Here is a 27,154-nt window from a genome sequence, read left to right as displayed (position 1 = left end):
AGGAGTAGCTTGGAGACACTTGGCTGAAACGTGCAGAAATAGTTGATGTGCTTTTGAAAGAAGTTTTCTACCTGAATGCTCCATGCTTCACTGTCCATGTGTGTGGCCCAGGTAGGAAGGCAGAGAATGTTCTGTATGTAACCCCACCACGTTCTTTCCTTTCTCTATGTCTCCATGCCGCTCCCTACCATGAATTGCAGCAAAATGGAAGAGACAGTAAGTACTCCTCAAATTGTAGCACCCAAGGAAAAATATACAGGTTTCAACTATGGTATGAAAGAAGGGAAGAATGCTTAGCCAGCACTTTCCACCAGGAAGCAGAACATATGTTTACAGGACAAGATGTAACAAAAATGAAATGGGAAACTGTAAATATTGAATATATCATAGGATAAAAAGGAATTAAGGAAGGAATGAGACAGAGAGGAAAGGAAGGAAACAAGTATGCAAAGGGAGAAACAAGTACTTATCCCCAAAGCTTCATGAAATAGGAAGACTTCAAAGAAATGATTAGTAGCGAATAGAGGCTCAAAGGTGAAGTGATAAAACAATAGAAGGAAATTTAAAAAGATGTTGCAGAGTCAACAAACACAGTGAAGACCAAAAATTTATCAATTCAGTCTTAATAAAATAAAAACAATAAGAAAATGAGGAGATAAGTCTAAAATGAAGACATATGGCTACAATGAACTACTGATGTATAAAATAGGCTTAACTGAATTCTAGTGAATACAGAGGAGAAAGACAAATACACTTTTTAATGGAGAAAAGATAACAGGCATGAAGAACAAAGTCTGAAAACTGCAGATTCTATAGAAAAGAAATCAAAAATAGCTAGAAAAACATTTCAAATAATAATAGTATGAATTTTTCCTAAGTTGAAGGAAGAACAAATTGAAATAACAGTGTTCCAGGAAAAAATTGATACAGATGACCCGAAGGAAATTATATCTTTAAGTCATGAACTTGTAGATAAAAAAAAAAAATCTGCAGCTGTTCAGACAGAAAAGAACAATTCACGTACTTGAAGGGGGGGAAATCAGTCTGGACTGTTTGTTCTTGAGGAATATTCAATGCCAGAAGACAAATTAGAAATGTCTACAGATTTCTAAGTGCAACCCAAGAATTTTACAACGAGACAAAATATCTCTTGCATATAAAGTGTCAGATATTAAAATAAACTATTCAACAAGGGAATTCAGTCAAACAAATCATTAACATAGAAACTATGACAAAAGGGCTCATTAGCATTGAATTTCTACAAAATTTTGAAATGTGTGATCCAATTATTTTATTAAGTCAATCTGATTTTATAGCATAAGAGCAGTTGATTAATAAGTTTGAACATATGATATCTTTTTAAAATGACTTGAAAATGAAATCTAATTGACTAAGTGAAAAATTAATATAAATAACTCAGAATGAAAAAACTCCTAGAAAATAACCAGGATGAGTATTAAACCAATTTAAATCTTTTGCTGCCTGATAGTTGATAAACTTTAAACACACCGCAAAATTCTTACTTTACCAGAGGACCAAGTTCTACACAACCACAGCATTTATTAATTTACCAATAATTCAGTGAAAGTAAATGTTGAAATTTAGTAACTCAGCTTTCATTGTAAATTATTACTGTATACTCTTAATTCTTCCACTAATGCAGCAAGTAATTTAATCTAAGAAGCTAAATTTCCAATAAACAATATATCTAATATGCTATACAAAAGGCAACATTATCTCTAGAAATTTCCTTATCTTAATAAAATTGCATAAAGTTTGGAAATACAAGTTTGTCCCATTTATCCATCCTCGATTTTTTGTTAATATCTGAAACCTAAAAACACATGTTTGAAATTATCTTTCACTTCAACTACCTTTTTCCCACTAAATACTAACATTTAATAATTAATGCATTCTTACTTTCCTTAACATAAGAAGTGAAATCAGATGAATGAATTCAGTGTTAATGAATGTCCTTAAATACAACCTGAATGTCTTTAAAAACATTTTTTAAGTATCAAAAAGGAGTATTCAATTAATAACAAGGAGAAATACATTAAAAATGTAAAACATCAGAAATTGTTAACTGTGGCCTTATGGTTAATGAAATATATATGAGGTAAATTTTTATCACATATGCTAATGAATTAATTCAAACACTTGAATGGTATTCTAATGTTATAATGCATTAAATATTTTGTAAAATGGCCCCAACACACCTTCTGTCCTGTCCTAAATAAAATTATTCATTGGTCTCTAAAGATATGCTTTTCTTTTCTTGCTCTGCATGAGTGCTTGCATTATTCCTGCTGTGTGGATCACCCTCTTTTCTCAATTTTTCAACATCAATGCATTCTTCAATGATAATCTCACTTGAGACTTCCCTGTTCTCTTAAGCGTTTCAGACTAACTCCTTTTTTTTAAATCCCAAAGGTAGGTTGTATCTCTCAGTACATTTCACCCTCTTCATTCTCAAAGCATTAAAGACTTGGTGTATTTTTTTTATATTCACTTCCTCCATGCTTGACCCACCCACATTTCTCTTCTCTTTCTATAAATATTACTTGTGTGAGCTCCTTTACTCTGAGAGCTTCAAGTATCATCAATACCTCACTGACTCCATTAGCTAGTTTCAAGTGTGGAACTCTCTCCTGAGCAACAGGACCAACTATACCTACTGGAAAAGCCCCCTGGATTTCTCCAGAGAAATTAAAGTCTTACAAAATTTAAAAGATCTCATCATATTTTGCAAACATCATTCTCTTAGTAATACCATCCACCCAATGACCCAAACTACACCACAGTATCACTTCTGATTTCCTTTATATCTTCAACTCCCACATATACTAAATAACCAAATCTTCATTGTTTAATCTCCTGAAAATTCTCCAAATGCATCTATTTTTCTCTATGTCCATAGCCAAGCCTAGACCCAGTTCAAGATAGCACTATCAGCCCTTTATCTGGTGTTGCTCCCTAATTTCATAACCCAATCCTTTTCACAGAGTTCATTAAAAACATTCAAGAGTTCATTAAAATGCAAATCTCATCAGTTTCTTCCCTAATGATCTTTAAAAGTTCCTTACTATGTTACACTAAATGCTAAATCTTTAGTTGTGTGGCTCTATTATTCAACTCCTCCTTCTCATATGTGGAATACAGAGAAAACAGACCAAGGGTAGGATAGCACCAAACTCAGAAATCAGCCCTTGAAAGCTGACTATAGATAGAGCTGAGACTCAGAGGGGGAGGTGGATGGGGAAAGAACTTAGTGGGGAGACAACACAAGGACTGTGGTGGTGGACTAGGGGTGCTGTGGTGGTGGGGATGCTATGTTAACACCATCAGAAGAGGGGGTCCTATGCTTCCAAAAATAAACAGCAATGTAAACCACTACACAATAAAAAGGTAATTTTAAAAAGTTGGAAACTTTCTATTTCTTAAGTTGAGCTTCTCTCTGATATTATGTCTTATAACTTAGATATTCATTACAACTTTCATATCTATCAAATACTTAACAATGTCAAGAAAGCATTAACTCCTTTTTCAGCTAGATCGATTTATTCTTCAAGTTCATTAAGTATATTCAAAATTACTGATTTTGAAAAAAGTGACTTTTAGTTGGCTAGAATTTGCTTTATGAAGACTATAAAGTTATCATATAATGCAACCAAGCAATTATTTTAACACCAGAATCAAAACTTAATTTGCAATACAAAAACATAACAGAGTAGATAGGGAATTTGAACATTCAATTTACCAATCTAAAAAATAGCACATTATGCATTTTTTAAGATTTATCTATCTATCTATCTATTTATCTATGTATCTATGTATCTATCTATTTATTTATTTATTTATTTATTTATTTATTTATACAAGCACTGGGTACAGTCAGATGTGCGGGAGGGTGAGAGGATTCACCAGAGCCAGAGCAGGGAACAGAACAGGCAGACTGACGAAATACACTGCTGAGGGGAGCAGCGGGCACAGCAGGAGAGGTCTGTGCACCATGTGGGACCTTTGCCAGTGGCCAGGGATTGAACCGGCGCTGCAAAGGCTGCGGGCAGCTTCGCAGCCCAGCGTTCAACTGCTACGCCACCAGGGGAGGCCCACATTATGCATTTTTATAAGCTATGTTGCTAGATGCCACAATATAAAATTATTTGGTTGTCACAAATGCATATACTAATAATTTTAAGTACACTTAGTATAGGAAAGTACTTGCTTCATATTTATTATTATATTTAACTATAGTCTAAACAGTAAATGCTGAGCATTTTATCATTACATCAGCACTGCTGTGTCAGATATATCTTAGGAAAATCCTTTTTTTTTTGGTTATTTTCCACCTAGTTAGCTTCCATAAACCAAACTTTTTCCCTCCACTACTGCTTATTACAAAAGACTTTAATGAAAGAGGTTTTCTATGTTTCAGGCTTTATGTGACTCATTCATCAATTTTTCAGAATCTCATCTTTCTCTTCCATTACAACTCGATCATGCTCTTGAACATTTTGTCAAAGAAGAAGAAAGAGGGATAGCGTCTCATTTTCTTTCTCTTTTGTTTGCATTCATAGTGTATTCCTTTACTCCTTCCGGTCATAAAAAGATATCTATCAAGTACCTTTTGCTTTTAGCAAAAGTTAAATTACTTGCTCATACTGGATTTTTAAAATCTGTGAATTGAAAGAAACCATAGTCTCATGTTGAAGCCCTTTTTCCTAAACCTCCCAATCTATAATGGACTGTGTAATCATGAACAAATAGCTTCATTTTTATTGATCTTTTTCTTCCTATTTACATTAATCCAGTTGAATGAAAAAATTCTTACAGTATTGTCCAACTCCAAATTATTTACATTTGTAAGATACATGTTTGAAATTTTCTGCACTACTTAAGAAAATAAAGAACCTGCTCTTGATGCCAACAATGGCATCATCTCCTTGAAGCAGAGACCCTGTATCCTGTACTGCTTTATAAGACCGAGCTGACATAAATCGAAAGACAACGAGCTAACCCACTGGCCCCACTTAGTTTTCCCTCTCACCCTGCCAACATATTTCAATGTGGAAAGAGCAACTGTTGTTACCAGCAGCTTCCGCTAGAGCTTTACCAGTATCTCAGTTTCACAGAGGCAAAGAAAGATTGAGATTCAATTTCTCATTCAAAAAACATTAGAGACTTTTTCACTATAATTAAATTCTCACATTAACAACAACATATATTGTTTCCGGTAGAACCAAAAAAGGAAAGCAGCTCTCATATAATTGATTAGAACCAAGGAAACAGAATCAATTCTTTTTTTTTTTTGTGGGACCCTCCCTGGCGGCAGGGGAACGAACCGGCGCCGCAAGGGCTGCAGGCAGCCTCGCAGCCCAGCGCTCAACCACTGTGCCACCAGGGGAGGCCCCAGAATCAATTCTTAAGCACAGTTGCTCATAGACTTTTCTCTCTTTGACTACTCTTAATTACCTGCACCAAACTGGCCAGTCAACCTCAGAACTGCCAAGATAAGCCAGGTGCATCTTTGAAAATCAGATACAGGTTTGCCCCACTTTCCTGGCCTCTGTGGTGGCGCAAAGGGTTAAGACGCAACCTATGAAGCTGTCCGCAGCCTCTGCAGCACGAGTTCAATCCCCAGCCAGCCAGGGAACAACCCACATGGTGCAACAGACCTCTCCTGACTAACCCACTGCTCCCCTCAGCAGCATACTTCGGTCAATCTGTTCTGTTCTGTTCTCCACTCTGTCTCTGGTGGATCCTCTCACCCCCTGCACCTCTGAACTATACCCCAGCTTTTGTATGCATAGATAAATAAATCTTTAAAAAAAAAAAGGTAGAACTTTCCTACTTGGTATGATTTATAAGGTTATTTGAAGGCCAAGAATGTTGGAGGAAAAATACATATAAATTACTAGTAATAGCATTCCTAGATGCACCCCTCCCCTCCAAAAAAAGTAACCTACCAAGTCATACCAAATAGGACCATTCTGCTTTCAGATAGATAGCGGGGAAAACCTGAATCTCAATTTTCTTCAAACTCTTGGAGAGAGTTGAAAGGTAAGGTGAGGCTGCAGTAATTACCTACTAAGAAAAATAAGCATATAAGAGGTGTGTAAGTTCTAGCGAAGGGCCAGAAGAAATTATTAAAGTAAATGTATCTTTTCCTTGCTTAAAAAAATAAAGTTTGCTTACTATCCTCTCCCTGTAATCACTCACTCTCTCCTGGTTCCATACAAATATCTTTACAAGTACCATCTTCATAATATGTTCTCTACTGGGAACTTTGGTTATAAATGGATGTTTTAGAAATGCTGTGCAAATGAATACTATGAAACAGACTAGATATATGCAGCTTTGCCACTAACAACTGTACATGTCACATTAGTCAACTGACAAAGGTTGTCGCACACAGAAACAGGAGTCTGGCCAGCAGCCAGACTCCCACTCATTTCCACCATTTTCTCCTTTTTACAATGAATATATTGTAGAGAGAGGAAGTTGCAAATATGAATATGATAAATTCTACAGATAACATTTTTGATCCTTCATATCTACAGTTTGGCAACATTAGTTTCCGTCAGAAGTAGCAACACCACTTGAAAGAACTGAGTTTATAATGGGAATGACCAGGTAAAGTGTCTTAATTCATATGATCTTGGTGCTTAAGGTGAATTATTTTTATAATTCAATTTAAAAGTATTTGAGCAATTAAATAAAAAATGTAATGAAAACTCAGAAAAATCTAGGAAGCATTTACCTATAAATTAGAATTTCTATTACTCTTCTCCTTTCTCCCACTCATAAACTATAAATGTGTAAATCTGAACTATGTTCTACCAGTAACTGTCTTTTTTTTTTTTTCAAGCTACCTAATTTTTCTTATTCCCTGTTTCAAAGGCTATTTCTGAATATACTCTAAGTGACAAATTAGTATCAAATCCTTCCTGTGGTTGTGGATGGATTCTGGAAGTTTAAGCCAGTGTGTTAAAGGAAAGGTTTTCTTTTAAATTCCTCCCTGAATCCAGTAAGAGGCTAGTTAGTACCCTCCCCTGTCTACCTTCACTCATCTCACCAAGTGCTTCCTTTATCTTGGCTGCAGGAAGTCCAGTTGTGCAGGAAATCCTGGCCCTGAACCATGGCTCAACACAGACCACCAGGAAGCCGCACCAAGATACAAGAGTTGAACATGTGAGATAAGTCACTGGCCTCCCTGTTGTGGAGGCACCAGTTTTCCTTCCACTCCCCAAGTACCACTGGTGGTGTCCTTGGCTCCCTAACATTCCACCCTGTTCCTCCCGCCATCATTAGAGCCTCCCAGTTCAGGAAGCCCAGTCGGACTTAATATCTGTGCCCTCATTAGCCATTTCCAGCACTGTGTCCTCCAGGTGCTGCCCGTCAAGCTCGCCTCTAACCTCTAACTGGCCCTGACAGTATTAATTCCTACTCTGCATAGAAACTTGATATTATTCTTGCTCAGAATTTTGCTCTAAATTTTACTACATGGGTAAGTAGCTAATGCCAAGACAACTCCTGTATTCCACCATGCGTAAAGTCAGAATCCTTTTTCTCAAACTAGGTTCTGTCTTTCCTATGCTCTCAATTGCAGCCTCTGCAGTCATGAGGCCCTGGCCGGGGCCTGATGAGTCCAAAAGCTTATGAGTGGGTCCAGGCAGCAGAGTTGTCTCAGCCACTGCCTACACCAGTGTCCGCAATGAGAATCATGTGAAAATGGAAATGACCACAAATGAGCCTGTATTTACTCAAAAATTGAACAGAGCTCAAAATAGTGAACCAAGCAGATGAACCTTCTTTCTCTGTATGGGACGTCATCACCACTACAAGACTGGGTCCCCCCAGCAGTGTCTCAGGTCCTTGGTCAGGACTGGCAGAATCAAGAAAAGAGGGCAGGGCCTCCCCAGTGGTGCAGCGGTTGAGCACTGGGTTGCGAAGCTGCCTGCAGCCTCTGCGGCGCCAGTTTGATCCCCGGCTGCTCCCCGGCCACCGGAGGAGGGTCCCACATGGCACGCAGACCTCTCCTGCTGCCCGCTGCTCCCCTCAGCAGTGTACTTCGGTCCTTCTGCCTACTCTGCTCCCCGCTCTGGCTCTGGTGAATTCTCTCGCCCTCCCGCGCTTCTGACTGTATACAGCGCTTGTAAAAATAAATAAATAAATCTTTTTTAAAAAAAAAGAAAAGAGGGCAGCGATGAAAAGAAGTATATGATCTATGGTCCTCAGGAGGGGGGGAAGGGTGGCTACTTGTGCAGGAGACACAAGTGAACAGGCAACATGGGCCTCAACTGTCTCGACACAGCTAGCTCGGTCTGCTTTTCCTTTCATCGGGTGCCTGGGTTGTAGAGACATCTAGGCATGTTTTGGAAGGCTGAGTGCAAAACAGTCACGTGTGTTTCATATTCAGAGACTCAATGCAAGGCTCTAGATGTGGATGCAGCACACACCGTCGCAGGAGCAGGGACAGGGTTGACCCACAGCTCCTGCAGGTTCTCTACCAGACTATCTGATTCTCAGGCCTTGATGCATTTGGCTTAGTGCAGGATGCCAGCTCCCCCTGTAGTTTCCAGCATCCCTGACTTAGCAAGCTCCTAGATGGTGAAACTTATGGGGACTTCAGCTCATATTCAGTTTCCAGAATGTCCTTGCCCTCCTGCACATCCTACTCATCCTTCCCTCCCAGCCTGGCCTGTAACTTCAGATCTAACACCAAAAATACATATGCAAAATTCATACATAATTTGCTTAAACTAGCTCTGTGATTGTAAGTTCAAACTCTGATTTATAAAAAAATTCCATATCTATACCAGTCCCAGGGACCTGGTGCTCTGATCAAACCCTGTGTGATAGAGAATTCAGAGCAAGAACTAGTTCCAGAAAAGCAGAGCATGATGAATATTAATAATCCATTGACTCCTAAATTGGAATATTTTTCAGTTTTACTTTCACTAGATTGTAAGGTATACTATAGGACTAAATTTTGTATGAGATAAAGAATTGCATTCATTTTTTAAATCAATAATAATCCATGTATATAATAATACTGGATAATAATCCATGATTTTATTTAACAGAAGTATACAGAGAATAGTAACAAATTAATTCTTAGCTAATATCAGCTTGAGAGAGTTGAAAGAAGCTATTTGTTTAAATTTATAGATGTTGATAACATAAAATTAACCAGCAAGATATTATACTTCAATAACTGCTTTTAATAATCAATTACTATGTTGCTTTAATACTATAATGTTCTCATTAAATCAAAATTATTTAACTAAATGGTTCTATTTAAAAGATGCTCATATTATTTTATGATGACTCCTGAAATTTTCCCGTAAAATATACTATAAAAACTACTCTGATAATACTCTAAGTAGGACAACATAAATCTTAGCTTAAAAACCACCATAAACAAGTGGTCAGAGAATAAAAAATATATGATCAGGGAAGAGAGTACAAACATGAGGGAGTATGTGAGCAAAAGAGAGAGAAAACAAAGAAATAGAGACAGAAAGTGGAGCAGGAAGAGTCTGAGGTAAGAGAATAACAGCTGGACAGAAATCTAAATAGATTCAAGCTAAAAAATTTAATGATATCACTTTTATTCTTAATGCCAAGAAGAAATTTTTCAGGGTACTCCTGTGCTCAAAGAATAGAAAATACACTTTTACATTTGCAAAGAATACTGATTAAACAAAAATTAGTTTTACTTGGTTGCTCCCATTTCTTCCAGTCAATCAATGTATTACCATTCATTATTCAAGCCTGGGTCAATGTCCTTTCATATGTGAAGTGGCCCCTGGCCCACACTCAACTCCTTAGGTTTTATTATAAACAACACAGCACTAATCACATCAAACTCCAGTAAGGTATTTGCCTGTTCCTGAAAAAAACCTTGAGGGTTAGGGTCTAAAAATAATTTGTCTTTGTAGCTCAGTGTCTAACAGATAATGAAAGTTAAATATATGACTGCTGAATGTAATCACACTAAGGATGGGTGTGATGGTTAATTTTATGTGTCAACTTGATAGGGCTATAGAGTGCCCAGAATAAACATTACTTCCAGGTAGGATGTGCCCATGAGGATGTGTCAGGATGAGAACAACATTGGAATCAGTGGACTCAGTTTACTGACTGCCTTCCGCAGCATGTGTTGGGCATCATCCAATCTGTTGAGGACCTAAATGGAAAATCAGAGGAAGGATGGGATCCTTCTTGCCTGTTTATGCTGGAACATTCATGTTCTGTTTATACCTCAGCTCCCCTGGTTCTCAGAATTGAAATGGAATTCCAGGACTGAATTCCCTGGGTATACCCTGTAGTATATCTTCAATCAAATGAATACACACACACACACACACACACACAACCCTCTGATGGCACATTTTCTAAAAGTCAAACTGTCACCATCCTAAACACAATTAATAGGTCTCAAAATAATGATAATATAATAATAATGGCTATTTTAATGCACTTAGTAACTGCTAACAATATACAAAAACTCAAGCATGTTTTTTTTCTCCTTTAATCTTCACAACAACCTTATGGAGTAGGCATGATTTTCACTGTCATCATCTCTACATCAGAGATATGACAGGAAGATAGAAGCCAGCAGAAACCCAGGCAGAGCCAGGAAGGAAAGCCAGGCAGTCTGAGCCCAGAGCCAAGGTCTTTAACACTTGCAAATCCAATACTCTCCAGGTGTCCCTTTAATGCATCTAAACATTACTTACTAAAAGTGGTAGTGTAAAGGTATTTTTATACCTCTTCTTTAAAATCCACTGAAAACTTTTAAAGCAAATTCGGGGAGGGGGGGCGGGAAGCCATCGTTTGTGAAAGTAAAAACATTCACAAACGCAGATTACCAGTCACAGCCTATCTGTCAAAGACTACAATCTGGAAAGCCACCAGAGCTGATACATACACCCTCAGACCTTGAGCAAGATGCAGATTTTCCTACAAACAAAAATCACAGTTTGGAAAGTTCTGTTAAAGGAAAGTAAAGAAAATGATAGTAGAAAAGTAAACGTACAGACACAGCCATTCAGAGTCTAACTCCCTTATAAAGAAAGGGGCTTTACTGAAAGTAGCTGAAAGAGTAAAGAGTCTTTGTCTCAGGGGACTTTGCTGTACAATGAAACAGAGGAAAGACTGGACGTGATATCTTTACTTAATAGCTGAAATAGCAAACTCATGTCAAAGATTAGGACTCATCTAGCTCAGAAGCAAACTGTGGGTGCCATGCCCACCATACTACCTGCAATCTTGGCAAATACTGGCCACATTTAAAAACAGGTAATAATCAGAGAGCAGCCACAGGGCAAACTGCATAAAAGCTGCAAATATCAAAAGCAAGAGAAAAATGTAAGTAAAGAGTCAGTGAAGAAAATATCATAGGAGGAATTGCCAAAGGAACAGATGAAGAATTTAGACAAGTAAAACTTCATAGACTCAAAAATATAGACAAAGGGGTCTTTCTTTTAAAAAATGTTCAAGGATGAGGACCAAGAGTTCAGGAAGTACAAAGGTTCAAAGGATAAAATACAAGATAACTAACATGCATGAAAATAAGCCAATAGAGTTATGAAATATTAGAGATGAAAAGCCACATTGGGAACTAACATATAAAGAATTTGACCGGAACCATAGTTAAGAAAACATGCCTAATGGGGAAGAACAGTAAGTGAAATTAAAAATCTAAAGATGAAGACCACTGAACTGAAAAACTAAGGCAAATCATTCAACAACTTTTCAGGGTTACTAAAGAAAAAACAGACAAAATAAATTATAAATATAATTTTTAAATCTGGAGCTATAAAAAGACTCCCCTCAGAGTTTAAGGGCATGATCCAAGAAAAAAATGATACAGAATGATGAAAACCAAGATAAAAATCAATGAAGTTACTAAGCTTCCAGCTTACTAAAAATAGTCCATGGACATCTGAACAAGAAGCAAAATAAGAACAAGTGGAAAGATCAGTTTGCTTCAGTCTTCACAGTGACAGCACATGCCAGAAAAGAGCAAAGCATATTGCCATATTTCTGAAAAAAATAACAAAGACTAAGGAACTTTGTTAATTCTAGTTAACCTTACTTTTTAAAGGGCAGTAAAATGAGGAGGAAAGGGGAATTAGAAAGAAATGTCATTAATTTTCTCATCTTTGATAGCAAAGCGTCAAGAGATGAGAGATGCTGCTTAACGTTAAATTTAGTCACGGAGAAAAACACAATGATCAGAATTCAGTTGTTTCTTTTTCCATAATGCTTAAGTAATAGAGCCATGCTGGTGAAAAGACATTAACTTGAAATGAAAAATTCCTTCAGTTCAAATCAGTTTTTGTTTCTTGCATTATAATGGAAGCAAATTGAAAATATAACTCTTCATTACAAACAAATATGATCCTATTTTTGTAAAACTGTCTGTACTCATATATGTGGACAGAAAGAATAATTACCAAATATTAACAGGTATGAATAATTACCAAATATTAACAGGTATGAAGCAAGGAGGTGATGTGGCTTTGCATGCTTTAAAGTTCTTAAAATGAGCACTGCATCATCTTTTCAAATAATAAAACCATTACTGTACTTTAATAACTACATAATTCCTGTCTATCATTTCCCATCATTTTGTTCTTATTTTCCAAAAAAGCAAAATTAGACAACTGAAGGTGAAGTGATTAATAAACATATAAATAACTATTAGCTCATATCATTATAAAATCTATTGATTTGGCTCAATAAAAGAACTTTTAATATAAATATTAGATGCCTGGGAAAAAGATAAATCACCACATGCAATAGAAAATTCCAAGGGATATTCAACATAATGCTAAAGTAACCAATCAAGTCTTAACAGAAAGTAGCCCCTCACCAAGCACATGTTAGAGAGGCACAGGCTTTTGCGAATGCTTCCAACTCTGAAAATCTCTGACTCTGTGATATGAAGTTATACAATAAAGTCACAAACCTCTGTCTTATGTTATAAAAATAATAGTATCACTGCCACCCGCACCTTTAGAATGCTACAGTTTTAAATTGTTTTCACAAATATGTCATATTTTCTTTCACCACCCCCAACACCCCCTAGCAAATCCTGAAAATAGGTAGGTGTTATTAGTTTCACTCTGCAGTTGAGAAAATTTAGATGCAAAAAGGTCTAAGAGCATATAGACATAGGTCTGAGAGCATACAGACATATAAATTGTGGAGCCAAGACTTTTCTTTCTTGGATTCCATGCTTTACTGTCTGGGCAGTTACTCTACATAAACTATATGAAGCACTGACAATATGCTTCATTTACATCAACTGCAGTTTCCTAAGCAACCTTACCTGCTTGGTTCAAAATGAAAAAAAGGTTAAATTGCTGCTATTATATTTTACTATCCTGAGCGAAGAGCCAGTATTGGAACTTTGTGGAAAGGAAATTTAAAGTACTCACAATGTATCTACAGCAATATCTTTATCTCTCTCTAGAGATATACACACCCATATATGCATGTATTTGTCCATCATTATGAAACAGATTCTTTTTGTAGGAAATTAAAGCTTTCTCAGGATGGCTACCACTGTCTTCTTGGTTTCCAAATGCAAGAAGTTAACTCCACCCACTGCTATTAATGCTAGATGGTTTAAGCAGCTGTTCATAGGAGGTAGTCACATAGCACAAGTTTAAATGTGAGCTCTGATAAGCTGGACAGTGTATATGTATGCATATGTTTTGGACACCTGCTCTAAACCAGCTGCTGAGAAGCACTTGGTAAACATACTGAAATGCCTGGAAAACAAATGGAACAAAGCCAGATTTGTGGAGCCAGATCCATAAACAAGCCACTGTCTTTGCAATGACAGCAACTGCTGGAATACATTAAAGAGTATGTAGACCACATTTTATGCCAATAGTTGTAAGCATGAAATAATAGATGACAGGGATCTTTGAGAATTTGGTATTTTCTAATTGCAGACAGTAAAGGGGCAAATTCAGAGTGCAATGGAGCAGAAAGAACTTAATGCAAATAATTTATTTTTTAAGGAAAGGACAGATGACAAATGTCCTCGAATTAAGACTGTTGCATAGACACAACAAAAATTTCACCAATGCTATTTAGGCTTTTAAAAATTATAACCTAGGCGGAAAGGCACAACATGATAATTTTTGACTCTTGGCAAGATTTTATCTCTTCTGGCAATTTAGAAATATACAAAATAGTTTGAAGAGCCATAAAATAGTTTGAAGAGCCCTTTTCAATTACACAGAGAGTAGTGATGTTATTTTCAATGTTGATATTTTTAAAACTTCATCTTAATAGTGACCTTGTCAATGTATTTGAAATACAGAAAAGATAAATTTTCAAATTTTGCAATTTTCTCCCTGAATCTGCTTGTGCTGAAACTAACAGCACCTGATCAAAAAGACTTAAAAACAAATGTCCATGGATTCTCTGCCCTGTCCTCCACAAATGAAAATATGGACCAAAAATACAAAAAAGAGCAGTTAAAAAATCTCTGTGACAAAAACACAAAGTGAAATACACATCATTTCTTCCTCTATAAAGACTTTTGAACTCATGAATCATAAGCTATGAGGAACAAACATTTAGAGTGAATCAGACATAGTCAATCATGATAATATTTTCTGAGTTTATCCTGAGGGTATGTAATAAACAATAATTCTCTACAGTTGTCATGAAATGAGTTATAGAACAAAGACTTTGTCAAAATGTATAAACTTACAAACCTAACAATGATCCATTCAAACATAAGAGTTCAATAACAACTGAAGGAAAACATAAGTACTATACCAACATTTAACATAAGAAAAAGGATAAACACATTTTACATGATGAGTGAAGAGCATTTCCATTTTTATATATAGATAAACCAAGAAAATTTACATTTACTGCTTTGTCTGAGTAGTCTTCAGTATGTAAAATGATTACTTTATAAATGAAATTATCAGAACTAGCTCATCTCCAGCTCATTAGCATCAGTTGTGAAATTTTAAGGAATTCTGCAAGTGAACTTATTTTTAGGAGTTTGATTTTGTTCAGAGTATTGAAACCACACAACAGTGTAGAGAAAAAAAACTCATAAAATCCTGAGAATCTGTTCAACATTAGTGATTTTAAAGTTACAGTAACAATTTTAAATATGATGGTTTTATTTTCTATTCACAAAACTATTTACAACTACATACTATAGCCTATAAGGGCTTTTTTCATTTATCAGAGGGTATAAATTCTCTTACTACAACATAATTCTTCCATCTATTCAACAGAAACACTATTTTATTTTTTTGATAGCCATTAAATTCTACTGGTCTTTCCCATCTTATTTAGTAGGCTTGTATCTCTGTGGAGAACATGGAAGGCATTGATTCCTGAGAAATTACCATCCAATCATATAATTCATACCTTTTGACAACTAGAAAATGTGAATGTGCTTGAAATACAGACTCTACAATGATGTTCAGGGAGAGGATTTATAACCTCTACAGATAGCAACAAAAATATTTAAAGTCAGAGAAATGTTAAAATTTGTAGTTTGCATTGTGGAGACCTATCTTAAACTTGGCTTAGTTTTATATTTGCTATTATAACTCATACTGCAGCTATTAAAGAAAAACTTTAAAAAAAATAATATTTGTATTCTGTGTCAGAATAAACTTAGCATGATCATACTAAACTCTGCAACTGACATGTTTCTTTCAAGTTAACCACTGAAACCAGCCGTGGTGGGAGTATTTATACCATAGATGTTGACAAATATTACAGATCAGGCCTTTCTACCCAACCCACCAGCCCAGTTTACCAGCACACCACTGATCCACATAGAAAAAAACACACAGTACATTAATTCTCACAAAGTAAATGCAACTCATATTAATACAGTCAAAGTCATAAGAAAACAATGATATACCCAGAAGTCTCCTTGGGATTATTTCTGATTCAAAATTCTCTCTAAAGGTATGAAATCTTCCCAGATAAAAATACTAGAAAGGAACAAATTTAGCAATAAGGATGGATTTAGACAAATTTAAATGAAAGATATAACCTGAGAAATTAATTGTAAATAACTGTGAAAGTGAGGTGGTAAAAGAAGACACAACATTGGGTATATTTATTTGAAAGTAGCTGGTTAATGGGGGGAGGAAATTAAGAAATTGTATTGCTGTACAGCTACAGAAAGAGTTAAGAGGCATACATCTGTGTGCTTGGTCTACTCAGTGTAAAAACCTTATGAAATGGAGATTTAGCATATTCTAATTTTCTTAGTATTATCTCTGATTTTTATATTCTAACCAGGATGTAGCACAAAAGATGTTCAAAAAAACTACCATACATAAAGTGATATCCAGTATTTGATAACTGCTAAAATTCACAGAATTGTTTTTCCCTCTAATCCATACTGGATTTTTTTTTAATTGCCTGAAAAGACAACCAAGTTAAAAATGGTTCATAACACTCCTACTCTTCGGAGGAAATTCAGATTGTGAGTGCAAAGAGGCCAGCCTCTCACAGCAATCACACAATACACAGTGCTGAACCTAGGACTGTAATTTGAGGAATTGATAAATATTGAACAGAATCTGGCTTCTTTTCCCCTCTGTGTCCCAGGAACCAGTTGTACCAAGTGGTTATTTCATTTTTAACATGCATTAACAGAATCTTAAAACAGCAACTTAGATTCTAGAAATTAATGACAGCTAAACCTATTTAAAAAAAAAAACAACACATTGCCTCCCTTCCCATAAATGTCTTCATATTTGGATTAACAATAAAAGCTATGCTTTACAGAGAGATGTGGGTGTCTAAGAATTGACCTCTGTCTCATCTTCTCTCTTCTTCACTCAAGGAAGTACTCAAATGAAACAGCTTCCCCAAATAATGTTCAAAATAGTAATATTCTCAACACAATTATATGCATTGACTAACCAACCTCTATTGTTTTCCTCTTCATATGGATATTCATTCATCCATTTGTTTCTAGAGTCACATTGATCCTGCAAGAAAAGCACAATAAAAACCAATAATGAGAAAAAGTTCTACATGTTGATAACACACTTTTATTGGGGAAAACAATTTTAATTCTGCAATTCTTGGAGATATTGATCAGTGGTGTGACATGAAAAAATTGCAACTGGCTGTTTTTTCCTTAATTGCTTGTTTATTGCTTGCTTTTTAGCAGTCATGTAAATAGCAAAGTGGATAAATGCAGAAACAGGACACTGTTTAATAATAAATGCCACTAGGACAGATAATGGACACAAGATGATGAAGATATGAACAAAGATAGGGAGGAAAGGAAGGTATGAGAGATTCAAAAGAATGAAAAGCTTGGGGTGAAAATGGCAGAAATGGATTGAAATGCAAACTTAATACACCAAACCAAAAACAAATCTTAGAAATCTGACTGCAAAACTGAGGCTGCAGGGCAGGAGGAGGAGGGTAGTGAAAAAAGTGAAGAGGGGGCTAATGGACAATGATGGAATTTTGGGTGCCTCAGTAGCAGGTGTGATGTGGTAATACACATCTGATGAGATGGTGGTCTATATTTCTGAATAATATACAGTGTTATAAACCAATGGTACCGTAACAAAAATTATATTAAATAAATTTCATCAAAGATTTCAAACTGGGGGGGAATAAATAAAAGTAAATTTAATATATGAAAGAAAAGCCATAAATACTCCACCTGAAGTGCTTTATTATTTTTACCAAGTTAAGAGATTTTTTTTCCTAGAGATTTATTTATTCATGCATACAAAAACTGGTGTACAGGCCAGATGAGCGGGAGGGTGAGAGGATTCACCAGAGACAGAGTGGATAACAGAACAGACAGACTGACGAAATACACTGCTGAGGTGAGCACCAGGAGAGGCAGGAGAGGTCTGCCATGCCATGTGGGTATCTCCCGGGCTGGCTAGGAATAGAACTGGAGCTGCAGAGGCTGCGGACAGCTTCACAGCACTGCACTCATCTGCCTGCGCCACCAGGGGAGGCCCCAAGTAAGAGATTTTTAAAGTAAATTATTCTCCGGGAGAGAAGAAAACTTTTTCTGTAAATAACTTATTCAAATGCATAGGATAATTGATATGAGTACTTCTTGATGGTTCCATGTTGGGCAATTAAAAGTAACTTTTAAATATGCATGTTTAGAGGTTGTCTATTGGGGGTTGGTGCAAAGGGCAGACATACCACCAGTGGACTATGGTGGAGGACTCTGGTGCATGGCACACACATCTAAAGAGGTGTGAATCCATACCCTGACTCACATACAGTGTTGTAAACCAATGTTAGCTCAATTAAAAATAAATTATGGGGCCTCCCTTGGTGGCGCAGCCGTTGAGCACTGGGCTGCAAAGCTGCCTGCAGCCTCTGCAGCGCCGGTACGATCCCAGGCTGGCCGGCGAGGGTCCCACATGGTGCACAGACCTCTCCTGCTGCCCGCTGCTCCCCTCAGCAGTGTATTTCATCAATCTGCCTGTTCTGTTCCCACTCTGGCTCTGGTGAATTCTCTCACTCTTGTGCTTGTATAAACAAATAAACAAACAAACAAATCTTTAAAAAATAAATAAAAACACTCAAATTCATTAAAAAATTATGATTATATATGCCATTTATTAAAAATTAAATTAAAAGTTGACATAGTTTCTAAGCATTCCCAAGTGTCTTGGACCATTTATTTGAATCTCACCAATAAAACTAAATATTGCTCAACTGGAGATTCTGATTAAAACAGACCATTCACCCCATTTGGATATATCTTGAAAGCCTTCCTGTTCATTCTCGCTCAGAATTATGTAACTTGCTTCAGAATTTCCATTTCATGAGGCAAGTTTTCTTTGGCATTCAGTTAAGTCAACTTATTAGGCACAGTTTACTTTTTAGGGTTTGGAATCATGCTCAAGAGGGGACACGCCTTGGAGCTGGTTAGCAGCCCCCATTCTGTGCCAACGTCTACACAACACAGCACTGGGCCAGATTTGCTTTGCATGTGTCTCCATACACTTGAACAGAAAAGAATGAACTCATGCCAAGGCCTTCAAAGAACATGTAGCAGAATTCACATATTCCACAGGCTTGGCCTACAAGAGGAACTGACCTTTGACTTTAATTTTATTCTGGTACTGCATTTCAACCTCTCTCTCCCTTTTACCTCTCTTAGATAGATGATTGATACATACATATATATACATACATAATCGTATGCCTCAAAGCACATCTCCTATGTACATTAAAGCGTTTAGTATTACCACAAATGCGAATTAAAAAACAATATAAATGCAACATTTTAACAGTATAGTGGTAAACTGAAATATTCTCTTGAAATCAGAATATAATTCTTTTTTAAATTATAATACTATAATATGATATCCCACAAGTGAAATAAGTCAGAAGGAAAAAGAAAAATATCAGATGGATTCACTTATAGCAGGAATATAGGGAAATCAAATAAGACATCAGTGTAAAAAAAAATAGTAACAGTACAAAACACAAAAAACAAAAACAGACAATTATAAACCAGAGACATCCTGCAGGGGAGGAGGAGGGAGAGGGATCAGAGGGAGGGAGGGAGGAGCACAGGGGACTATGGTGATGGTGCACAGGTGCATTGGGGAAGGAAACTCTATGGGGACTACACCTGGGGGGGGGCGGGGAGAGCAAATGTTTAAAAATGAACAGTGAGGTAAAAAATAAAAAAAAAATTAAAGTCATCTAAAACATTGTGTTCTCATCAAACACCTCTTGACCTTTCTAGTCTTCAAAATATATATATATAGCAACCAGTTCCAACTCTCAGCAGAATGTACTGGGTCCTTCAAAACTCCTTTCAGGTGACAAAACTAATTAAAGATTCCCAGAAGGGAAGGTAGGATGCCGTGTGTAAATCAGTTAAAAGGGATCAACTGTTATGGTGAAGGACAGACTTGGACCTTTACTGTTGAACTTAATGCAGTTTATAAAGATGTTGATTTATGATGCACATCTGAAACGTACATGTTATAATGCAATATATTTCAATAAAAATGTTTAAAAACCTGGTTTCAAACTTACATTCTAGTTTTATATTTTAGCTCACAATTCAGTATACCATGAGCATTTTCACATGACATTCAACTCATTTACTCTTAATACAAAATCTACACTACTCTACTGTAGGGATACAGTATTATTACTCCCTAATTTTTAATCTAACAATTTATGATTCTTTACTATTACAGACAACATTTATACATCCTTCTATATAAATTGCGTATACACCAGGGCCTCTGCTAGCTTGGATTGATGACTCATACAGCTAGAACAGCTGTACTCTCAGGGTGAATATAGACCCATCAGGAGGCAGGGCCTGGGCATTCAAGCCCAGGAGATTTCCACCACCACTCACCCCTCAACCAGGCACCTTCATCCAACACCAGTGTGCTTCAATGTTCTAGACTGCACCTTTAATTATTTTCTCTAAATACAGTTAGATAAGTTAAATTACTGATCAAAGTAATAAAATTTTCCCAGGCTCTCAAAATATACCAGCAAAACATTTATTAAATAGACTATAACAATTTATATTTGTACCAGGAGAGAAAGGACTTGTTAATATAGTGCCAGTCCCATCTTTATTTCACAATACAAACCAGAGGAACTTAGCCAATTTAGGGATAACGATAAATATTTGTTGAATGAGGGAACCTACAAATGAAAAAGGGAACAAATATCAAATAAAGATAACTCTCCTTTATATCAATTATGAGCGTATTTCTTACTTAATTAGGTCATAATTATATGATCTGTATGTTTAGGATTCTTCCATCTGAGTCTAAAACAAACATTAAATTATGTGAATGATATATAACACACTATCACATATTTTATAATATTTTAGTACATATCAATTTTAAGTATCCTAATTACATCATTTTTCTCAAAAGCAGTTCTGTGACTTGAGCTCATGAACTATTTTAAGGACCATGTGACAATAAAGATCAGAGGTCAAGCTCCTACCTTAACAAATTAGACAATGGCAGTGTCCTTACAGATTTTAGTCCCAAACCTTAAGGCAAAACTCATGTGGTTTATCTTTTGTCACACTTACAATTTAAATATATACATTTTTTAAACCTGGGCAAACCTGGCACAATGCTACCTATTGTTTTTCATTCGATTTAAACTCCTCAGAGGGCACTCAAGATGGTCTTTTGCTCCTTAACTCTTAATGCTGCAGCTTTATATTTTAAGTAGCACAAATGACAGCAGATAAAGACACAGTTTAGATTTGAGACTACCCTAGTCTTGTCGTTGTTATTAGGTATGCAAGCAAATTTTTGAGGTCCAATGTCCTTCTCTACAGACGCAGGGATAATATCTCACCTACCCAAGTGAAGTAATGTCCATATAGTAATGTCTGCAGTCATACACTTAGGAATAACCCCTCTTAATCAACGGCCATTTCAGCAGGAGGACAAATAGATTTCCCTAAATTGAGATCACAAGACAGAATAGATGAATCGCTCTAATTCCTTTAATCATGTGAAGATGCCTGGGTTGTTCCTTAAATCTCCATCAAAATCTAACCATGATATAAAATAAAAAGAAAGGGCACACTTTCAATAACAGGTAATATCGGAAAATTTTCCTAATTAAAACATCACTAAGCTCTGCTAAATAATTCTGTGATTTTATCCAGTAAAGCTTCCCAGAACACAGATGTATGAAAGGCCATTCAAAAATTGAAAAAATGAAAAAAAAAAAAGAAAGGAACCCAAAGCAACAAAACAAAAAATGCATGCAGGACTTTAACCCTTACTTTGCTAGTTTTCAAAATGATTTTCAGTTGTCAGGTGAAGAAACACAAAAGGCTGGTTAACTTATTTCAGTGTAAAAATAAACTTGAGAAATAAAAAAAGGCATAAAATATCTTAGATTTATTTTTAAACCAAAATATTTTTTCCTTAAGCCATGGGTATACACGAATGTTCTAGTTGAGAGTCTGGAGAAAATTCTAGTTATACTTGCCTCACCAGCGGAATGATTTCCAAAATTCTTCACTGTCTAACTCTTGCTTCCTTAACACATGGTCAGTCAGCTTCTTTTAGAATTCAAAGACAGTATCCTGGACAATAGAAATGACCTTGGCCAGAAGAAAAGTGTCTGTAAGCCACCTTAATGAACAAGAAGTTACTTTGGAATAATTACCTCAGAGCACAGGCATTATATTACTCTGCAGTACAGGTTACTGGCTCTTCATCACATCTTAAATGATCTATTATGTTCTCAATCTTTAAAGGTTAGTGTTTAATACCTTCTAAATACTCCGGGACCCTTAAGTACACTTGTTGCTAGTTCCTCTGAGAATCCCTTTATGTATCTTTAAATAGAGACAGAGAAACGCATTTTAGAGGTGTTTACAGACATGTGAGTAGTCAGGGTATTCCACTCTCTGCCCAAAGGTAATTTAGTTGCTCTGTTTCAAGTAAATTGAATTCTGGTGCTGATGCAGCACTCCCATTTGGAATTCTGTCTTTTAGATTCAGTTTAACAAATCATTGCTTCATTAGCTGTGAGCTTGTGTTTTCAAATACTGGGGCCGGTGGGGGGGGGTGGAGTCAAGTAATAAAGGTTTATATACATATTCAATTCAGTTACCATAACTTTTAAAGGCAATTAGGGAACTCCACAGGCAGGCTTTGTACATTTAAGTCTGAGATATTGTACAACAGAGCCGTGTTGGCCTTATTTCACATCAAGGTTTCTGACATATAAGTTGCCTTTTTTCATTTAAAGTTATTTCTGTTGTATCTGTCACAGTGAGCTATCTTGGGACTAAAAATATTTGAAGGTTAATCTAAATATTTCTGGAGATAAATGCAAATCTAAGTGCTACGTTTTCATAGTTATTTTGACTTAAAATGAAAAGAGACACTGAAGATACAAAGCAGTAAGCTTGTTGCTAGGTGACAGGTGACACCTACCGCATCTCTTCTGAACTTGTACAGCTGAGATGCCTCAGTACTGAGAAAAGACACAAGCTTTCCAAGGCACACACATCATTCTCCATAAAGCAGCAAACCACAGTTCAGACATTTTCTTAATAGAGACCACAGGTAGTCAGCATGTCACATCTATGTAACTATATGATTTTAGAGCTGTACCTCACAATAAATACAAAAAGATAGTTCTTTATTTTGCACTTGGGGTCTACATGTTCTATATTCTAAGTAAAGTCTACATATAAACATATGTATATATATTTTTAATGATTAAAGAATAAAAAAGTAAACATCCTTCTATGTAGCCACTTCTGAATTTTCAAACTTATAAATATCACTTCAATTAGCGTGGAGTCCAGAGCGAAATAACTATTTTCAAAACAAGTAATCCAACTTCCATTAAATTTATTAACACAAGATCATCATAGTAAACATCTGATGAATTAAAGAAAAGGAAAAACCTCACTGCTGACAATTTATGGTCATATTTAGAATTAGACTTTACTTTCTAGCATGACCTCTCTCTCTTGGTACAGAAACCAAGACATAAAGTTCCACCTCCTTCCTATGACTCATCAAGGCAATTCAGGTCACAGATAGAAATGTTAAGAACTTTTCTTCTATACCCAGAATTTCAGCATCTCACATGAATGAATGACACACTCCACTCCATGTGAGAAAGACTGTGTGCTGTCATGGAAAAGCACCAGTCTAACATAAGACAGAAGACACAGCAGCTTTACTTCCTTGGGGTAATAGGATTTGGGGCAAGTCCTATAACTTCTATATTCCCCCTTTTCCTCATTTATTAAACTGGTATGATAAAACTTCTCCCCCACCCTTGGGTTAGGAATTTTGAAAAGGAGAATGTATACAATGCACATACCAAACTGTCTGGCACATGCTAAGTATTCAACAAATGTCAGGCCCACCCCTACTCCTTACATTTATACTCAAATTCCCAACCTCTTCTTTCCACTCAGTCCTTACTGAAAACTAGGAATAACGAATGACCTCCTTAGCCTAAATTACACTTCCTTCCTTGATATCATTTTCAATCATAATTGCCTGCTTTTTCTTACAGGCCTTGAGAATAAACAGAGGATGCAATCTCTACTCGAGGTTCTCACCGAATAGTGTGTATAATTGATCCATTACAGGAATTCAGTATCTAATGGAAATAGGGAGAAAGGGAATTCAGAGCATTAAGAAGGCACATTCAGTAATAATCCCCTCGGAATTCTACTACATATATACCAACTGAAAACTCTCCATTGATCAAGTTGCTCCCTCCTATTTCCAGCTTTATGTCTCCTTGAAATTAAGCTTCCACGCAGGAAACTCTTCACTATTAAAACAGACATTAATATAGAAAAGACAAACTTTAAGAATTAAGATCCCACGTGGAGTAAGGTATGCCCTGAAGTTTGAGCAATTATTCAAGAACAGAGTTTACTAAATAAACAGCCCATTTTCAGAGGAAGTAAATAAATCAAAAGCACACTAACATGGAAATTACTCTTTTAATCTGTTTCCAGCTTCCATTACACCCCATCATTTTATGTCCATGCAGACAGAACAAATAAACCTTTGAAGGAATGTAACCACAGCAATGAATTAAGCATTTCTTTTACATATATTGTGCTCAATATAATGGCCTGAGGAGCAGTTTATGTTATGCTCATATTCAAGTGCAAATGCCATGATATCAGGATGGCACAGTCAAAAATCTGATTAGTACTGCCTAGGATAGACAAGAAGGTTAAATTTTATCTTCATCTGTCTAATTTATGTGATTTAGATAGTAACACTAGTGTGGGCACATGCAATTTGTACTGGCACATCAAACTACTACATGTATTACCATATTCTGCCAAAAATAACTTGGGTCACACACAAGTTTATGTTCCCATCTGAAGAACATTCCCTAATTCTCTAATGACATCCTTCTCTTCATCTTCTGTATATCAAGATGTGTTTTAAACCATCATGCTAAAGATGTTAAAATTTTGAGAGTTTTTAAGAGGTTGGTAGGAGAAAGGAAATAATAGATTGCCAGACTATGTATGAATCTCCGGTATCAGTTCTCAATAATTTATGTTAAGTATAATGTGGCTATGTGATTTATACATAAAAAAGAAAACTTTTAAAAACTGAAAGTCATAATAAACACATATTTGGTGCCAATTAGAAATGCCTCATTTATATAGTCTAAGACTTCTCTACTACTTCATGTCAGTGGGTACTGTATGAACACCACTAAATATGTGTAATTTATATGTAGATGTGCATATATTACATCTTTATATAATGGGATAATTACAAATTTTCCACACTAAATATCTATGACATGGTAAAGAAAAAGAAGTTGCCCTAATTATTATGCAGTACACATGTTAAGCTTTCCTATTAATTGTTGCCTTCTAAGGTCTAGCTTGCCAATGTTAAGAAAGATAAATCCTATTCAAATGAATAGTAAACAGTTTGCTTAAGGAGTAAATTTATTTTCTAGTCCATCACAAGAATAGTCGATTAAAATATGTTGCTCTTACCCAGTTTTGAATTAATTCATGTGAAATAAAACAAATATTTATTAAATTGTGGGGAAAACATTCCATCAAACTGTAAAACCTGAGCAGAAAAACAAATGGCACACACATAATTACAGCTGACATTTAAATGAAATTTGCATTCTCAAATTATTTTACGATAATTAGAAAATATCAGACTTACAGTATTTTTAGGATACTTTTTTGTTCAATCTCTTTATACATCTGAATCCAAGAAAAAGTTAGCCTAGGCAGATTTTACAATATGATTTGAAAGATGAGTCAAAGAACTGAATAGATTTGTGCTACTAACATTTTTGACAATGTGTTACCAAAATGAGGCTTTATTTAATACATTTCATGAATACCTCATGGGCTGCTCAGTGCCTCACTAAAGAAGATTTTTGACTGTTAGTACATTCAGACATCACAATTTTTGCCCTATGTAGTTCATAATTTGGCCCACAACAGTGAACCAGCATCATAACAAATAAAATACGTAATCAATTTCTAGTATTTCTCAATGATGAGCAAATTATTAAACTGCCAAATGGCTCACATAACCATATGCCTCTCTCATAACTAAATGATACCTGAAAATCAAAGTATCTGGTGAGAACAACAACAATAGGTTGATTCCTATTTTTAAAAAGGCTGAAAAAAGATCTCTTTACAAACTGAAAAATACTAAAATTAGAGGTGAACTCAAATATAATGCAAGCAATTGAGAGCAGGTGATGGAAGTCCACTGATTTATAAGGACGGTATTTATTTCACAGTACATACATTGTTATTAATTCATCCATGAATCACCTATATGACAGGAACTAAGAACATTAAAAATCAGATGCCTCAGTACCTGATTTTAAAAAGCTCAGACAACAAAAGTGAGACTAATACAAATAAGCAATATAGTTGTAGTCACAATAACTACTATTTACTGTTTAACACTGACTAGGTGCTTTTACATATACTACTTAATAAATTTATGAAAATGTACTATTATTTATTGGGAGGCATAGTTATTCCACTGAACTATGAATGGCCACATTTCTTAATGAAAATAACTGCATAAAAGTCCACACACTCTAACCTATATCAAGTGACTTTCCTTAATAACACTATAGGTACTCTGGTCAAAGAACATAATAATAAACAATCTCAATAAATGAAGCAAATAATAGCATCAAGCAGAAATAATCTGCTTTCAAATAGTTAACTTTTAAAATGGCATTAAAATATAAAGAAATATGTAATAAATTAAAGGAACTAAAAAATCCCTAATCAAGGTACTCATTTCTATTATTTATATAATAAACAACCCTCCTTATTGCTGAAAGTTAAATATGAAAAAGATCTCATACATAGTTTTTAGATTAAAAATGGCTGGTGGCAGTATGCTACTATTTGAGAAACTGCTGTGTATGCTAGAAAAGATTGGTTGTAAATACATTATAAAATTTTCCAGGCATCACCCTCCTGTTCCCACCCTACCCCCACCCCCAGGTCTAGCATGGAAGGAAGTGAAGCCATCCATGTAGACTTAAGTCAGAATGGACTCCACGAGTAGCCTAACAGGATTCTGCTGTCTGAAAGAAAAAC

The 27,154-nt window shown here is 35.7% G+C and overlaps 1 protein-coding gene across 4 annotated transcripts in view; it reads right to left on the bottom strand.

Annotated features, from left to right (window-relative positions):
- Positions 1-27,154, bottom strand: part of KLF12 (KLF transcription factor 12) — a 416,573-nt gene that overhangs the window by 274,888 nt on the left and 114,531 nt on the right. For all 4 annotated transcript variants that reach the window (XM_037528938.2, XM_054701633.1, XM_054701631.1 and 1 more), the window contains one exon: positions 16,955-17,018. In XM_037528938.2, the coding sequence (XP_037384835.1) occupies positions 16,955-16,987 (33 nt within the window). In that variant the 5' untranslated portion in view covers positions 16,988-17,018. The remainder of the gene's footprint in view (positions 1-16,954; positions 17,019-27,154) is intronic.

This window comes from Talpa occidentalis, unplaced genomic scaffold, assembly GCF_014898055.3.
Source record: "Talpa occidentalis isolate TD23 unplaced genomic scaffold, MPIMG_talOcc4v2.1 talOcc4.5, whole genome shotgun sequence".
Classification (NCBI taxonomy): Eukaryota; Metazoa; Chordata; class Mammalia; order Eulipotyphla; family Talpidae; genus Talpa; species Talpa occidentalis.
Note: the sequence above shows the minus strand (reverse complement) of the source record. Positions and strands in the feature narration are given on the sequence as shown.